The sequence below is a fragment of the Ovis canadensis genome, chromosome 22, assembly GCF_042477335.2.
Source record: "Ovis canadensis isolate MfBH-ARS-UI-01 breed Bighorn chromosome 22, ARS-UI_OviCan_v2, whole genome shotgun sequence".
Lineage (NCBI taxonomy): Eukaryota > Metazoa > Chordata > Mammalia > Artiodactyla > Bovidae > Ovis > Ovis canadensis.
The window spans coordinates 50040038-50058815 of NC_091266.1; the positions used below are offsets into that span (position 1 = coordinate 50040038).

General features: G+C 51.0%; 1 protein-coding gene across 5 annotated transcripts in view; it reads right to left on the reverse strand.

Annotated features, from left to right (window-relative positions):
* AFAP1L2 (actin filament associated protein 1 like 2) overlaps positions 1-18778 on the reverse strand; it is a 117736-nt gene that overhangs the window by 25614 nt on the left and 73344 nt on the right. For all 5 annotated transcript variants that reach the window (XM_069567607.1, XM_069567605.2, XM_069567606.1 and 2 more), the window contains 3 exons: positions 16524-16652; positions 8893-8967; positions 7441-7535 (listed from right to left, as the gene is read on the reverse strand). In XM_069567607.1, coding sequence (XP_069423708.1) covers positions 7441-7535; positions 8893-8967; positions 16524-16652 — 299 coding nt within the window. The remainder of the gene's footprint in view (positions 1-7440; positions 7536-8892; positions 8968-16523; positions 16653-18778) is intronic.

The window sequence follows — 18778 nt, forward strand, 5'->3', positions numbered from 1 at the left end:
ATTCTTTACCAACTGAGCTATCAGGGAAGCCCATGGCTCCTGATAGACAAGGTCAAATCTCCATGGGAGCCTGGAGGGTATGAGGAACATTTAGGACCAAGGAAGGATGCTCAGAGGACAAGACAACCTTGAACTTCTTACATGACATGAGGGTGAATGAGCATAATTTGAGTAGGATAAAAACAATAAGATATGCAACTGTGGAGAAGCACAGAGGCTAAAATTGGTCTCTATCCTTCCATTATTCCATCTGTAAGATGGGCACCAGACTATGAAGGTAATATAAGCAATAGCAGGGGAGAAAAAGACAGGCAAGACTCCTCTGGTGGTCCAGTGGTTAAGAATCCGCCTGCCAATGCAGGGAACATAGGTTCGATCCCTGGGCCAGGAAGATTCCACGTGCCACAGAGCAACTAAGCCTGTGCGCCACAACAGCCGAGCCTGCACTGTAAAGCCCGTGTTCTGCAATGAGAAGCCACCGCAATGAGAAGTTTCTGCTCTGCAGCTAGAAAGTAGTCCCCACTCACCACAGCTAGAGAAAGCCTGCCTGTAGCAATGAAGGCCCAGCACAGCCAAAAATAACAAAAAATTAATTTAAAAAAAAGTAGATTGTGGTGTGACTATTAGTACATACAGTTCATCAATGTGTAAGCATCCATCCACATGGGTCTCCAATGTCTATCTGAATCACAAAGTTCCTACAGAGGGCCGAGGGAACCTTCATGAGTTGAGAACAGACATGGCAAAAGCCGGAGTGCATTCCCACTCCTGGTTTTCAGAGGTCCTTGCGCTGGGCATTCCACATGGGGAACCCATGGGCTGTTGGGGATTCGCTGTCCTACCCAAAAGAGGGCCAGGCAGGCAGAGTACAGGGAATCTAGACATCTTTGCTTTGGAAAATGAGCTTCTTTGGGGGACCTATGACACAGAACTTCTCCAGCCCTGGCCCCAGCAATAGCGGGAGAATAGTCAGCCCGGCCTTGAGTCCCAGTGGGACAGTACTCAGCAAGGGCCACAAGGGCGTCTGATCCCAGCTTCCCCTGAGGTAGAGTGATGCTCCTGCACTTGCTGCCCCCAAACCAGGCTCCTAGAGCCAAGTCTTCAGTGGTTCGGCTAGTGGATCTATCTATATGGCCTCCAGAGTGAAACTAACCAGGTTTGAATCCAGGCTTTAGGAGTCCATAGCCTTAACCATGGATATGTGACAGCCTCTCTGTGCCTCACTTACCCTCTCCATAAAACAAGAGCCTGCCTTGAGGATTCAAGGAGGCAGGTGTGATTGAGTTTCCATAGGGCTGGTGTGCTAAGGTCACCTCAGTCATTTCTGACTCTTTGTGACCCCATGGACTGTAGCCTGCCATGCTCCTCCATCCATGGGATTCTCCAGGCAAGAATACTGGAGTGGGTTGCCATCTCCTGCTCCAGGGGATCTTCCCGACCCAGGGGTCGAACCTGGGTCTCCCTCATTGCAGGTAGATTCTTTACTGTCTGAGCCACCAGGGAAGCCACATCAAATACAAGGAGGCTCTTGCCACCATTGTCTGGGGCCTCCCAGCCCTGGCGCCCGCATCGGCCAGGTCACAGGAGTGCTGTCCGACAAGCTGAGACACGTCCGCATGAAGAGGACCAGCAGAGGCCAGGTCACCACCTGGCTCCCACACATTTTTCTAACGCCATCTGGCCCGACACCAAGAGAGCTGACAGAAGTCCCAGAGGCAGGCTCTGAACAGCTTTCAGCCCCAGCAGTGCACCCCTCAGCATGCAGGAAGGAATGGAAGACTCTGCTCATTTCCCAAGCAGCCCAGCTGCGTTCTGGGCTGGCAGGTGCGGCTGTGGGGCAAGGAGGGTGGACTCCTCCCTGGGGCAGGGGTCGTGCACACAGTGGACACAGGCGGGAGCTGCTCGTGGCTGACCCTTCGCCTTTGCTGCTCCAGGCATTCCCGGCCTCTTGGTCAGCCAGAGGAAGGGCTGACTGTGAAAGCCAGCTGTGGTTCTCTGAGAGCCGACTTCCTGGGGTCAGGAGGGGAAAGCATTTCCCCTCCCCTGGGATCCGGCAAGGTCTCTGCAGATGGGTGCTGGGGCTCAGGCTTCCTGAAGAGGCCAGGCCTCCAGCTCCATCCTCCAAGAAACCCTTCTCCCCTTGAGGGAGTGTGGGGACTCTTCTCATGATGAGAAGGTGGGTCCCATCTGGAGAGAAGTTCTGAGCACCCAAGATCCAGCTCTGGTCTAGATTCCCATGATTACAACAGGACAGAAGGAGGGGGGCAAGCCCTCCGGCAGGAGCTCCTGATGGTCATTATCCCCACAGGGGGCCTGCCCTCTTGTCCAGGAGTGGAGCACCAGGGGGGTGTTTCTTGAGGGTCTCCCAAACCTTTCACTGTACAAAATCATCTGTAGATGGATTGATACAGAGAGGCATATAGGGTAGAGGCAGGAGTCTGATCTCCAGGGCTGGGTTTGAATCCTGACACTGGCACATCTGAGCTGTGTGACTTTGGGCAACTGACTTGACCTCTCTGGGCCTCAGATCCTCTGCTGCAAAACGGGGAGGGCAGAAATAACCATCACATGGAGTCATTGTAAGGATTAAACTGCACTCAGCATTATTAAGTAACAGATACTAGTTTTCACTAAGCTCCAGAATAAAATATAATAATGTCAAAGGGAGAAAAGCTGCACGTGTGCATGTTTGGTGGAGGAAGACCACGAGCTGTCTGGGAGGATACTGAGGAGGTATTTGAGCATGACTTGGCTTATACTACACTCTCCCTCCTTAAAGAACAGGACAGCCTCTGTCCCCAGGGTTGCCAGGGCCAAAGATAGGAGCTCAGGTCAAGTTAAAGGATAAAACGATTCCAACAATTCAGAAGAGCGTCAGATACACAGACCCAATGATCTATTACCAGAGGTCAAAGGAGAAGGAGATCCTAAATGCCAGGAATTAAGAATAAAGGAAAATTATTTAAATCATCATCATGATGACGTAGATGGTGCCATTCAATGAGGATGCCGAGGAGACGTGACTTGGGAACCTGAAATAATGTTCTCATGGTTCACAGGAAGAGCCGGGGAAGAAAGCCACCCCGCTCAGGGTGACGTGCCAGAGGTTGGCAAACTTTCCCTATAAAGAGCGAAAAAGGGATTCACAGGCCACTGGGGCTATGCAACCCTGCTACTGGAGTGCAGTGAAGTGAAATGAAAGTCGCTCAGTCGTGTCCGACTCTTTGCAGCCCCATGGACTGTAGCCTGCCAGGCTCCTCTGTCCATGGAATTCTCTAGGCAAGAATACTGGAGTGGGTTGCCACTTCCTTCTCCAGGGGATCTTCCCAGGCAAGGATACTGGAGCGGGCTGCCATTTCCTTCCCCATTGTAGTGCGGAGGAACCCATAAATAATACACAGATGAATAAGCTTGGCTGAATTCCAACAAAATGTTATTTACCAAAGCAGGTGGTGTAGGATTTGGTCACGGGCTTGGCTTCCCACATGGCTCAGTGGGTAAAGAATCTGCCTGCAACGCAGAAGACCTGGGTTTGATCCCTGGGTCAGGAAGATTCCTGGAGAGAGGAAAGGCAACCCACTCTAGTATTCTTGCCTGGAGAATCCCATGGACAGAGGAACCTGGCGGGCTACCATCCATGGGGTCGCAAAGAGTCAGACACAACTGAGTGACGAAGCATGCAAGTACTGTACCAATTCTGGATGAGACACAGAGCTGGAGGTGAGGGGTGGCCCCAGGTGACCTGAGGCGTTCTTGCAGTTCTGAACAACCAGCCCCAGGGTGCACTGTGGCAGGTTCGGGGTAGGGGCGAGCGGACGTAGTCCTGGCTCCCCAGACCAACCACAGTGATGCCGTTGGTGGCGTCAGCTGCTCCCCTCACAGAAGCCCAGCACCGACGCGTGTGCAGGCCTCAGTGGGGCGGAGTGGAGACGGCCGCGCTGGCCAGGAGTGGAACGGCGCCAGCAAACATCTGTTTCTCCTACAGCAACCACAGCACCTGGCTGGGCCAACTGCGGCCTGGACGTGCCAAGGCCGCCTGAGTCACTGGCCACACCCAGACCCCTGGCTGCCCCCTCCGGTACTGGACAGGCTGAGCCTGGGACGGAGGTCATGCTCCTGGCCAGCCCTGAGCACTGAGGACCCCAGGCAGACACCCAGCTTCTGCCACAGCCACTCGCGAGCCCCGGGACTGGGCATCCTGGCAGACAAACCAGGGCAGTGCCCCGAAGCTCCAGCGTTGGGGCAGAAAGAGACACAGCTTTCTCTGGCTGAGGAAGAGCAGTTCCAGGGTCGCCCAGGCTCCGGTGGCCACATTCTCTCCTTCCTCCCAGACCACTTGCAGCTCTGTTTCTCCTCCTCCTTGTGAGAGCCAGAAGACACAGCTGCTCCCTGCTCCACCCTGACAGCACTCCTCTGGGGGCCTTGGACGAAGTCTTCAGCCAGACTGGACCAGAGCAGAGGCCAGAGGGGAGCAGGCAGGTGCGTGCGGGCGGGGTGGAGAGGACCCCGGGCTCCGCCCCCTCCTCCCTCACTCCACACCTGGAAGGCTCCTGGGGTGGAGATGGGTGATAGAGACAGGACTAGGAGGGACCCAGGAAAGGTCCTTCTTGGCAGAGAAATTCCACAAGGTAGGGAGACTGTCAAGGTTACTGGCTCTGCTGGAAGTCACCCCAGGGCCTGGACTGTGTCCACAGGAACTGTCACCGCACATCTGAAAGGCCACTCCAGGGCTGTGGGGCTCTCAGGTGGTGGGATCTTCCCTGCTCCAGCACCAGGTTCCTCTCTAGCCCCTCCTGGCCCCGACGGCCTGCAGACACAGCCGATGCCGGCAGACCACTCTCCAGGGGCCAGCCTCTGCCCTGGCCTTGCTTGATGGTCCTGCATCTCATACCCTTGAGCCCTTAGGGCCTCTGTGCCCAGGTCACAGGAGACTGGCAAGGGAGTAGGAAAAGCCAGCTGGAGTCCCGGGCCGTGGGACTCTGTGACCTGATCAGTGTATAGCCACAACCCAGCCCCAGACCCTGGGCACCTGGTCCATCACCTCAAACACAGGCTTCCAGAGGGAGTCTGTGCCTGGGACGCTCCACCCCTTCAGCCCGGTGTGGGTCCATAGGCAGCTGCCCCACGTGGGGCCGGCAGCGGCACCTCCATCGTACAGAGGCCAAAGGCACCCTGGTCAGAATCATACATGAACTCAGGCTACAAAAGTTCCAGCCCTGGCTCAGAGCAGCCACCTCTCCTCCCTACATCCAGAGAGCAGAGCTTATTAAGTGAGTGAAAGTGAAAGCCGCTCAGTCGTGTCCGATTCTTTGCAACCCCATGAACTATACAATCCATGGAATTTTCCAGGCCAGAATACTAGAGTGGTTAGCCTTTCCCTTCTCCAGAGGATCTTCCCAACCCAGGGATCGAACTCAAGTTTCCCGCATTGCAAGCGGATTCTTTACCAGCTGAGTCACAAGGGAAGCCCAAGAATACTGGAGTGGGTAGCCTATCCCTTCTCCAGCAGATCTTCCTGACCCAGGAATTGAACCAGGGTCTCCTGCACTGCAGGCAGATCCTTTACCAGCGGAGCTATCAGGGAAGCCTGCAGAGCTTAGGGTGTACCTGAAAACCACAGCACCTCCCACCTGCTTAAAACCAGCAGCAACTGGATGGAAGCTGAGGGCCTATGCCCTCTTTCCAAGTCTTGGGGTCAAAACGAGGGAGGACCACAGCTGGAAGAGACAGAACTTGTACCTTTACTTGACTGAGAAGACAAGCTAAGTGGAGACCAGGGCCAGGCGGGCAGTGACTCACAGCACAGCAGTCCCTCGCATCATCGGCATATGCCCAGGAGCGAGGCTCAGTCCATCAGGTTCCCTCTGCCTGGGATGAAGGGTCCCCACCAGCTGTCACCCAGATGTGGGATGCTGCCCAGGCACTCCTGACCTGCCCCGCCAGCTGGGAGGGCGGCAGGGAGAACCACGCTACCTCCAGGAAGGCAAGAATGAAGGGGGCCAGTCTGGCGTCAGGAACCCCTCAGTGGTGATCTGAGCCCACAGACCCGGCGATGGATGGCTCGGTGTGAGCTCAGTCACCGTGGAGTCCCATGTTCTGAGAACTCCTTCCCAGCTCACACCTTTCCCAGGAAGCTGCCCCAACCAGATCCTGAAGCGGAAAGAACTCAGGTTCATGTCCTGCCACTTGAAGGTTGTGCAACACTGAGGCATTATAAACCTCCTGACTCCTAGTTCCTGTCCTAGAAAGTGTAAATACTACTGCTCACCTCGCTGAATACCAATGTGGTCTGCCAGGCAAAGAATAGAGATCTTAGTTGAGAGATGTTCACATGCCTCTCATTTAAATACCAAGAAACCAAGGGCCAGAGGCCTTAAATAACTTGCTTAAGGTCAAGGAGCCTAGTACTGGCGGAGCTAGAGCTGGGATCTGAACCCAGGTCTGGAGGAGTCTGAAATTCCATGCATGCATCCATCCATCCATGAACAAACACATGTATGGCCTACTGTGTGCAGACACAGAGCATGAAGCAGTGATGAGACATGGCCCCTGCCTCAGGGAGCTTACATCTGCTCTGGGAGGCAAAGAATAAACACGGAGGGGTAGCTAGGTGGTAAGGCAGGCAGTGATGGGGGCAGGCACCGAGGCGGGATGTCTCACCTGCGGGCAGGCCAGGGAGAGTCTGTCTGAGACTAAGGAAGGGCAACTTTGAAGAGTCAGGGCGCAAGAAGCGCAAAGTCCCTGCGGCAGGACTGACACAGGGCACAACCCACGAACAGAGGGGAGGCCAGTGATGAGCAGATGCAGTGAGGCTGGAGACGCAGCTGGGCCAGACAGGGTGAGCCCTGGGGCCAAGTGAAGGAGTGTGGATATTTTGTCCTAAGTTCAGTAGGAGCTCTTGGTGGGTTTCAAGCGGGAAGTGGTGTGATGTGATTTATGTTTCCAAAAGACCACTGTGGCTGGAGCTGGTGACCACAGCTGTGCACGGCCCCGCTCAGGGGGTGCTGGAAAAGAATCTGGCAGGTCACCTCGGACACATGGTGACCCTCATTTCCCACTGCCATCCCCCTCTGTACTGAGCAAATGAGATCACCCGTAGGGCAGGCCGGCTTGATCCATCTCTCCCGGTGCCTTACCCCAGGCCCCATACACAGTCGTTTTTCAGTCACTAAGTCAGGTCTGACTCTTTGCAACCCCATGGACTGCAGCACGCCAGGCTTCCCTGTTCTTCATCATCTCCCGGAGCTTGCTCAGACTCATGTCCATTGAGTTGGTGATGCCATCCAACTATCTCATTCTCTGTCATCCCCTTCTCCTCCTGCCCCCCATATAGTGGATGCTCCAAAAATGCCAGATGCTTGGTGGACTGCTATCTGGAGGACCCACTGGACATTCACAGGGTCACATCAGGGAAATCAGGGGTCCCAGACCCATACTTACCGTCTTGGGGGGCGGGAGGTCTGGGAGACTCTTCTGAGGGGCCGAGGAGGGCTGGGGGGGCTCACCGTTGGTCAGTGGGTTCTGCTCCTCGGGTGCTGTGGGCAGCAAGCAGGAAAGGGTTTCCGTGAGGGGCACTCGGCCTCCCAGCAGAGTCTCATTATCCGGGAATGTCTGGTCACATGAGCCCTGAGTTCTATTTGAGCAGGTGTTAATTACCCAGGCAGGCAGTCCCTGGAGCCAGTGCTGTTTTTCCTCCAAGAATAGGGTAGATTGGCCCCGGGCAGATTCCTCAGAAGGAACTAGTTTGAGGTTTCTGGCAGGTTCTGCACCCTCTCCTCCACCTGCCCCATGTCCAAAATGATCTGGCCACAGAGCTCTGGCAGTGGAGGAGCTGCCTGTGGGCACTATATTGAGCGGCTCTCAGCACTGAGCCTGTGATTACGTCTGTCCACCTTCCCAGTTTCCCTGGCAGGCAGCCTGACAACCTTAGGCACATGGGATGCTTTCATGCAGGGGACCTCTGCTGAGTCCATGCTTGGCGGTGGGGCAGGAGGTGAAAGCCACACTGGGTAATTGGACCACCAACCATCTGTGCACTTTTAGGGAAAAGAGCGCCAAAGGCTCTTCTGAGCCCATTTCAGCCGGGCCGGACAGGCCCAGGCAGATCTGACCCTGGGGCTTTTCAGGCTGATGTCTTGAAGCCAAGGCTTTACCAGACCGAATGCTTTGGGGTGCTGTGTTCCCACCTCTTGCTAAGTCTCTGCATTTGAGTTACGGGCTTGAGAGTTGGGAGATGGGGTCTCTAATCCCCTGTGCTCTGTAACTAGGCAGCTGTGCAAACCCTGGACCTCCCTGGGATCCTGCTGGACCCAGTCCTGGGGGTTTTCATAGAAAAGCAGAGGGCAGAACAGAGCAGGAGAGTAAGACACCACAGAAGACGATATGTCCTTTCAATGGAGATAAAATGTTCTGCCAAGAGATCACCTTTGAACAAAATCTTTAAATATTAAGGCAACTGCTGACAGCACCATTTCCTTCCCATCACTCCTATCTACCCCCCACCCCCAACACACTCATAAAATCCAGACTTATCAAAAGTCATAAAGCCGGGGCCGTGGGATCAGCACCATACACAGCTGCTTTCTTAGAACATCTGAATTATAACTTCCTATTTCTGGGGTGATGCTGGGAAATGCTGAGAGATTTTAGGGACAGATGCCTTATCCAAGAAAGGGACGTGAGACCTTCAAGAGGCAAGGAGGTGGCCTGGTTGGTAAAACTTCCCCAAAATACATCAGCCCAGAATACCATCAACTAAAATAGGACTTCCCAAAATAACCCCACCAGGCCTGTCTGTGGTGCTGGCTGGAAGGAAGGGGGGTGGTGTGGGACCAAGGCTTAAACCTGCCCCGCTCCCAGGAGCTGGCCAGTCCATCGGCAGTAATCCCATACCTTTGTCTTGGGACTCGGCATTCTGTTGCTTGTGGACTGTCACTTTGTTCATATAAATGTATTCCTCATCACAACCTGCAGGAGGGGGATAGAAGACAAAGGCTCCAGGTGATTTCATGAAGGGAAAGGGCTTCTAGAGAGAAACACCCCCCGCCCCCGCCACCCTCGAGACACCGTCATCAGCTTGGATTCCAGTAAAAGCATACAACATTTTCAGCTGATTGGAAGAGTCCATTATAGAAAGAGTTGACGAATTTCCAGAAAAAGAAATGCCTCGTTTGCTGACTCAAGTTTTCTGTCCTGGGAAGAGGGGAGAGGACAGAAAGCGAGGGTGCAGGAGGGTAGCTTTGGGAATAGAAGTCTTACGTGGAAAAGCACCCATAGCTTAAGGATCTGCCTCAGATTCCACCAAGCAGAGATTTCTCTGGTTTTTCCTAGCCTTTCATTTAAATTGTGAAACATTTCCTATCAGTCACTCTCAACCTAGTCTGAATTACATGCATGGGCTGATCAGAGCAATGTCTATATAAGATAGGTCACACTGAGGATCTGGAAGTTTAGCTTCCAGGCCTCTAGCTGGAGTGCTGCTGTGGGGCCCTGAGCTCTGTTTTTGGAGGGGTGAGTGTGCTGGGATGCGGGCCTGCAGCACCAGCAGCTGCCTGCTCTACCTTCCGCAGCACAGCCCTTCCCTTTCTTTAAAAACATTTCTGTACAAGTTGTCACCTTCCCCCTGCACATCTGGACAGAGAAAGGCTCGTCTTCTAATACAGTTCCCAATGCCCCAAGGAGCCTTTCTTCAGAAGCCTGCAGAGGAGGCTCATCCCAGTGTTTTTTCTCTTAGCAATCCTCCTGCATTTCTTTGCAGTTCTTAATTTGCATTTCCTAGAAACTTGTGGCTGATAAATTCCAGTGGCTAGAGACGGTGCTACTGAGCCAAGGAGCCCAATCCACACCCCTGGCAAAGGAGGCGGTTCAGCCAGTTCCCCACCACAGACCGCCCGGACTCCAGCCCGCAGGCCTGCCTCCACAGAGTCCTGGAGAACCCAGAGAAACTGCAAGAGGACATGGCTCGATGGAGCTTCCTCCATCAGCTGTGGGATTGCCACCCTGGTGCCCAGCCCTGCCAGGGCCAGTCAGCAATGTCATCCCTATACCAAGGGCTGCGGCAGCTAACGGGATGGAACTACGAGGCCTAAATGCAGTTATCCACAGCTTGCATACTTCCATTAAAGGGCTGCGTCTGTACCTTCTCCAGAACCTGGCATGGGGAGAAGCACTCTGCAGGGGGAGGCAGGAGATGGGGTGGAGGGTGGTCCTCAGCCAAACTCTGCCATCAATAGTAATTTTGAGCAAAACACCCAACCTGTGTGCTTTGGCTTTCATGTCTGCATAGTATGGAAAACAACTGTGATGAAATACTGCCTATTTCTGGGGCTTCCCAGGTGACTCAGTGGTAAAGAATCTGCCTGCCGATGCAGGAGACTTGGGTTTGATCCCTGGGTTGGAAAGACCCCCGTGTAAATGGAAATGGCAACCCACTCCAGTATTCTTGCCTGGGTAATCCTATGTTCAGAGGAGCCCACAGTCCATGGGGTTGCAAAGAGCCGGACACAACTGAGCCCACATGTATACATACATATTTCCTATTTCTACCTAACTGAAGTTCTCAAGAGTTCAAAACTCAAATACTAGGCCATCTGAAAGAGTAAGGTAAACTTATAACTAAGATTTTAAATGACAGCTTAGGACTTCCCCGTGGTCCAGTTGTTAAGAATCCACCTGCCAGTGCAGGGTACACCAGTTTGATGCCTGGTCCGGTAAGAGCCCACATGCCACGGGGCACTAAGCCCGTGTACCCCACCTACTGAAGTCTGTGTGCCTAGGGCCTGTGCTCCACAACGAGAACCCACTGCAGTGACAAGCCCATACACCGCAGCAAGAGGGTGGCCCCTGCTCATCACAACCAGAGAAAAGCCCGCATGCAGCACCCAAGACTTAGCACAAAAATAAATAAAGTTAAAAAAAGGAAAGAAAAAAAGACCATCTAAATTATAGCAAATAACTCAAAGGCTCAATAATAGGAAAACAGTGAAAAAACCATAGTACATCAACACAGGTAATAGCTGGTCACCTTTAAAAATAAATGGATTACTGGAGAGTGTGTAAATGGGCCAAACATCATGGAAGTGATTTTAGAGGATTTATTTAAGTGTTCCTGGTCTTTAACCCAGCATTTTCCTTGTCAGGAATCAATATTTTGAATTGAAAAATATCCAAGTATTTTGAAGATAAACTCCAGCATGCAAACAAATTTTATTTGATGGTGTTCATTGCCATGTTATATAAGAATTTTTTTTTTTTAAAGAACAAAACTTATATGCTCACTAACAATGGGCTAGTTGAACTAGTTGAACACTTCTCATTCATCAGTGGCCACTACCCACCTACGAAAAATAACAAAGCAGCGCTATGTCTGCTGTTTATAAAGATATCCAAAAATTAAAGGATCATGTTTCAGAAAAGAAAAAAAGAAGTGAAAAAGTACACAAACTGCCAACACAGGGCAATGCGCACAGGCAGCAACGCTGAACACAAAACTAACGGAGCAGAACAGAGAGGCAGAGCACAAAATACAGAAAATATTCTGATGACATCAAGACAGGTCACTAAAGGAATCAAAGCAATGTAAACAGGGTTTAACATTCATTTCACATTCATTTCTTTTTTCAAATTGTTGACTAAGCCCACACTCCTCTCCAAAAAAAAAAAAAAAAAAAAAGGCAAGATATTATTGATTATTGTTTTAACTGTGAGATTCTGAGCAGGTGATTCCTCCCCAAGATGGCTATTTGTAAACTGCAGATTATACTGGCTCTGGTCCATGTCACAAGGCTGCGTGTCCCTCCTTGGACACTCTGCAGGCTCTGCTTGATCTCAGTGTTGCTGCTGCTGCTGCTGCTAAGTCGCTTCAGTCGTGTCCGACTCTGTGCGACCCCATAGACGGCCGCCCATGAGGCTCCCCCGTCCCTGGGATTCTCCAGGCAAGAACACTGGAGTGGGTTGCCATTTCCTTCTCCACTCAGTATTGCTAATCCCCCAAAATCCACTGAATAAGTAACAGGCTCGCAGGACCGTCTGCAATCCTGTGAACTGGGCCTTGGAGAGGGGAGGCTGATGAGCTGTTCCAGGTCTGGGAGGCAGTCTTGGGGTTGGGGAATTTCTATCATTCTCTCATTTATTTTCAGAAGTGCACTGAGCCCCAGCACCTCGCACGGTGCTGGGGACACAGCAGAGAACAAAACAGACGTTGTCTCTGACTTCATGAACCCGCTGGGGCAGGGGCAGGCGGGAGGGAGGGACAGGGAGGCAGATCTGGATGCATAGTCGCACAGGTATGTCGGGAGTGACAACATTACGGGGGAGGAAAGGAGAGCTCCTAATGCTCTGACCACGTGTGCAGATCCAGGGAAAACAACTGAAGAGGGTGGTGGTGAGGGCTAGGGGGGAGGGACCCAGACCTCTCCCTTCCAGTTGGATAGACTAAATGTTCAAATCACGTCCCATCACAAGGGCAGCCCCTGAAATGTTCCCAGAGTCTCTGAGCAGGGTATTGGGGAGCCCTCAGGCTTAGGACAGGAAAAGATATCAGGATCCCAATAAACAGACCTCAATCCATGCCTTGATCTCACTACTGAGATGAAAAAAGAGAGTAGAAAATTGAATACTATTTATACATGAAAGATCAGAGAACAGACAATTAAATGTGAAAAGTACAGACACAGACACACACTCATACTCTGCCCCAGAGGTGTGGAAGTAAACAACAGCTCAGCCAGTGGAGATCACAGGCTATCTTGAAATGATCAGCCTGTCTCCACCTACAAGTCCAGGCAAGTTGAGTTCATTTACACACAGTGAGGCAGGTTTGGGAAGCTGAGAGAAAAAAAAAAAAAAAGAATGCCTTCAGTTTAAGGGGCTGTGCCTTCTATCCTGTGCAGCACAGTAATTAACCTGGGGCAGACTAATCTGGACGGTGAAGAGGGGAGGGTAGCATCAGGGTTAGGTCGGCTGGCCCAGGCCTCTGCTGGGCTCTGCCACACGTGGCCATGGAGACACAGACGTACAGAACAGACTTGTGGACACAGTGGAGGAAGGAGAGGGCGGGACGGACGGACAGAGCAGCATGGAAACTCATCCACCAGCGCAGGTAAAACAGATACCAAGTGGGAATTTGCTGCGTGACTCAGGGAGCTCACACCGGGGCTCTGTGACAGCCTAGAGGGGTGCGATGGGGTGGGAGGTGGCAGAGAGGTTCAAGAGGGAGGAGACTATGTATATCTATGGCTGATTCATGTTGATGGATGGCAGAAACCAACACAATAGTCAAAAGCAATTACCCTTCAATTAAAGATAAATTAATATTTTTTAAAAGGGGGAAAAAAATGTCAGTTGCTGTTGTAACCACTCTGCCATGTGAGAAGATGCTAAGAGAACCAGAAGGGGGAACTTATAAATAGTGGCTACTCACCCGTGGGCACTGACCTGGAGAACAGAGTTTGCACGCTAAGTCGCTTCAGTTGTGTCCGACTCTCTGTGACCCGATGGACTGTAGCCCACCAGGCTCCTCTGCCCATGGGATTCTCCAGGCAATAATACTGCCGTGGGTTGCCATGCCCTTCTCCAGGGATCTTCTCAACCCAGGGATCGAACCTGTGTCGCTTACGTCTCCTGCATAGCAGGAGATTCTCTACCACTAGCACCACCTGAACAGAAGTGACAGCCAAAGGTCCCAGTATGGCTTTGCATGTTTATCTGTAGTCTGGGTGCACTCTGGGGGCGACTCACACTGACTGGGGAGGCCCCTGACCCGCTGTCGGCAGCTCCTGCAGCCCTTCATGCTGCAGAGACCAAGGGTGGGGAAGGCCTGATTTTATAAGAGCCGAACATACAAAGATTAAGGATGAAACAGAGGTCACCTACAGGAAGTCACACTAAACCAGAAAGGGACCTCTGATGGAGCGGTGAGAACCAGAAACCAGGGGTCAGCCGCCACCACCGCGGTGTTTTTCAATTCCCAACAGAGGTGTTCTTTAGCATCAGACATTCTCAAGTCGGAGCACATCTAAATGGCCTGGGAGTGTGCTCTTTAAAGGGTTCCACCAATGAGTTCCTCTGCAGAGTGACTCATCCCTCTCTACCTCACCTGCTTTGGAACATGCATTTCCCATCCATTCGTCCCACCTTTGATGTACTGCTGATCAGCACTCAAGGCGGGTCAGCAGACGCTCACTACAAAGCCAGGAGGAGCCTGGGAACCAGGAGGTGGCCGGCAGAGCTCAAAGGCAATGAAGGGGCTCCAAGAAAATGCCTCTGATGAAAGGCTAAGGGAGCCAGATTATGCCGACAGAAGAGAAGGCTGCCAGGCATATAACAACATGTTTGGCTTTTATAACTTCTCTGATATTCAGACAATAGAAACTAATTCCACAGGGAACAAAGAAAAGGAAAAGGGACTTTGAAATGTTGCCCAGTGGATGCAGGCTGGATGTCAGGGGGTAGTTCCTGACTGACGGCCAGAGCAGGTGCACCTCTCGCCCTGGCACGGATCTGAGCTGCTCCCACGGTGAGGCAGATGGATTTGATGCCCTCTTACGATCCTAAAATATCACTTTCAGTTCTCAAACATCCAACATAAAAATAAACTTGACTAAACTGTTATGACTTCACAAGAAGCCTCTTCTTTAAAAAAAAAAAAATTGTGCTAGAAATGAAACCATATGTCTACGAGAAGACTTGTACAAGACTGTTCAAAGCAGCCGCCTTATTCCTAACAGCCCAAATCTGTGAATAAACCAAATGTCCATCAACAAATGAATTGGATAAACAGGTTGCAGTATATTCAAAGAATGGAAAACCAATTTAGTTCCAATAAAAGGAACTACTGATGCAACCCATGGCATGGCAGAATCTCCTGAGTGAAAGGGGCCCAACCGAAAGGACAAGCCATCCAATTTCATTTATATGAAAATCCAGAAAGGGCATCACGAATCAATGGTGGAAAAAATCTGAACAATGGTTGCCTTGGGGTGGGTGGGGATGAATTCTTGCCCTTGAAAGATAGAAAAGCTCCCGAGACAACAGAAATGTTCCGTGTCTTAATTTGGGCGCTCGGTGCACAGGTGTATGAGCTTCCCAGGTGGTGCTAGTGGTAAAGAACCCACCTGCCAATGCAGGAGACATAAGAGACACGGGTTCAATCGCTGAGTCCGGAATATTCTCTGGAAGAGGGCATGGCAACCCACTCCAGTATTCTTGCCTGGAGAATTCCATGGACAGAGAAGCCTGGTGGGCTACAGTCCATAGGGTCGCAAGAGTCGGACACTACATTCTCAATTAAAACCACTGAAGAGAAAATTAAAATGATAAGAATAAAGCAGTACTGCTCATAATATTCTTTACTACTCTTGTAGTCTGTAGACTGAATTTGCCCTCCTATATTAAAAATTTTAACAGGACTTAACCTGCAGGCACACACACGTGCATACAGTTGTCAAAACGCACTGAGTTGACCACTCAAGATTTGTGTACTTGACCGGACACAGAATCTAGCTTGATTAAAAAGACAGAAAAGATAATTAACTCTGGGTTCTTTGATTTGTTGTTGTTTAGTCACTAACTCATATCTGACTCTTTTGCGACCCCATGGATGTAGCCTGCCAGGCTCCTCTGTCCATGGGATTCTTCAGGCAAGAATACTGGAGTGGGTTGCCATTCCCTTCTCCAGGGGATCTTCCCCACCCAGGGATCAAACCCGGATCTCCTGCATTGGCAGGCGGATTCTTTACCACTGAGCCACCAGGGAAGCTCTGTGCTATAGTCTTAAAGCGATGTTTTCCAGTTTTCCTTTGGGCTGTATGACTCTGGACAAGCTATTTAGACTTTCTAGGCCTCGGTCTCCTCATCTGTAATAATAGCACCAACCTCACAGGAGTGTTTTGAAGATGAAGCCTTGTTAACACATGTGCAGGTGGGAAGAACTCAACGAAGCTCTAGCTATTATTATAATACTAGTTTTATTTTCCCTTCTCTACTTTCAGTAATAGAAAAACTACTTTGAAAACACTGTTTGAAAGCTCTCTGTGGGCTACTGTGTTGAGAGTTCGTGGGGCTGCCACACACGTCCCATCACTTCTGTACTATCGTTACCATCTGCCGTGTCCTGCTAAAAAGGCATAAATTAAGTCCTAACCCTGAACAGCTCAGAATGTGACTATATTTGGAGAAAGGATATTTAAAGAGATAATTAAGATTAAATGAGGGCGCTGGGGTGGGCCCTGTTCCAATATGAACGGTGTCGTTACAGGAGAGATTTGGACACTGGCGTGCACGCACAGGAAAACGATGGGAACGCTCGGGGAGAAGAGGACCATCCACACACACCAAGGAAATCAGCCTCGGAAGGAAGCAACGCTGCCAACACCTTGATCACAGATTGTTAGCCTCCAGAACTGTGGGAAAATGAGTTCCTGTTGTTTAACCCAGTCCGAAGTTGTAATCACGGCAGCTCTAACACACTGACGACCATCTCCGTTTCCGCGGGGACCCTTCACCAAGGCCCCGACCACACTCACTGCTGCTCTTGGTGTACAAGCGGAGAAGCTCGGCCAGGCCACTCTTCTTCACCACGGCTGTGCTGCTCAGATTCTCCTGGTCAAGAATCCTGAGGAAGTCATCCAGCTCTGTCAGCAGCTGCTCCAGGGCTAGAGACAGAAAACAGGAGACACTCTTAAAGCAGCGGCCTTCTCCCTAAAGGCCCCACTCAGATACACCTCTGATCTCATAGCATCCCATGATGGACCCTCTGGTCTCAGGGGGAGGGGTGTGGGGTGAGGTCGGGCAGCACACAGGGGACTCAGCCAATAGGTGTGATTCCCAGCGCCAGGGTGGTGGGGACAGGCCAACACACCCTTAGCTTTGGGATGGACAACCTCGGCCAAAGCTGCAGGGTCACCATCTGCTGGAGCGACAGTGGTCAAAGTGTCCCGATCAAGCCTCTCAGGCCATGAGAGTCTGGAAACAGGATTTTCTTCCTCAGGTAAAGAACAGCTCAGGGTCTGGGGAACTTGAACACAGATCAAACCCACAACCATCAAAAGAAATGTTGTGTTTGACCCAGTTGTTAAACCTTTCCCCAAGGATGGGGAAACACAGAGTCACTCCAGGGAGATGAAACAGTGATTATGCTGTCCCTGCAGGAATATAGACAACCCCTCAAAAGCCACGCTTGGACAAACAAAACCTTTCTCCAAGATTCTTCAATGACTGAGAATCAATGTCACGAGTCCAGCATCACTCCCAAGGTGGTTAAGGGCTACCATGCCTCGGGATCCACAGCCCTTATCTGTGGTGTCTAACAGGCGCCTCTCAAGTGCCACTGTTACAGGAGCACTTGTCAACTTCCAGCTGGCAGCACCTTGCAGAAATTATTAGTGCACTGGGCAACTGGGAAGGTGCAGGACCTTCCCCACACCATTACTGTCGTCGTTGTTACTGTTAATGACCTAAATCTCATCCAAGAACAGAATGTCAGACACTTTCCTGATGGTCCAGTGACTGAGACTCCACGCTCCCAACACAGGGGACCCGGGTTCAACCCCTGGTCAGGGAACCAGATCCCACATGCAGCAACTAGGAGTTCTCATGCTACAATGAAGATCAAAGATCCTGAGTGCCACAACTAAGACCCAGTATAGCCAAATATACAAATAAAAACAAATATATATAAAAAAAGAACAGGATGTGGCGTTCACGGGTGGGGTCCTCACCTTGGCTCTCCCTGCCCAGCTGGCTCTCCTGAACATGCTCATTAACAGCAGCAGCTTTGAGGGTCTAAACAGTACTTTCCAACCCTGGCTACACTGGATCACCTGGGGAGATTCTCAAACTCCTGACGCCCAAGCCACACCCAGATGGATATCCAAGCCTCTGGGAGTGAGACCCAGAAGTTCTCAGACCTCCCCAGATGATTCTGATATGCAGATATTTTATTTTTGCAGCAATAAACCTGACATGCTTATTGATTCAACTATCCCTTTAATTTTAAAAAATGAAAATAAACATGTTTAAAAATTCTTTACAAGTATGTACACTTTTTACTTTGACATTCAGTCTTTTGTAGACAGCTTTCAGCATTATTATTTTTTGAACTATTAAATTACTTTTATTCTTCCCTGTCACAGGGAGTTAACAGTGATGGACTTAAGACACATTTTTTTCTTTTTCTCTAACCTGAAGCTTGGAAGACCACAAGGAAAAAAAAGAAAGCAAAGATCTGTTATACATGATAAAGGTGTCAAGAAATGTCTTATTCCTAGAAAAGAAACTTTTCATCTGTTGAGCTTTTGAAACAAACAGTATGAGCCTTTGAAGCTGAGAAGCATGGGTCTGAACGCAAGGCCAGGGGCCACACCTGTGGCCTCTGCTTCCGGGGCAGCAACCAAGTGGCCCAGGCCTGCCCTCCACCACCTACTGCGGGAACTCTGAGCAGTCCCACAACCTCCAGGCTTGTTCCCTCCTCTGTCCCGTGGAGAAGACCACGTGGGCCCCACCCATCTCACAAGGTTGGTGTAAAAGACAAAACTTGTGAAGCTCTGCACAGCTTCACTTGTGAAATGCTACGCTAACCACACGAAGAGCTCGGTCATTGTCTCCTCCCATCCTGTGGTATCACTGGTTATTTCTTATTCTCCACCTCAGAGTGCTCATGTCTAAGCTCCGCTTTAGAGAAAAACATAAAACCTTGCCCCTAATACTCCCTACCACGAAAGGTGATGGAAAGAAGGGAAGGTCACCTCCTCAGAGCAGCCTTGCTTGACCACCTTCTCCA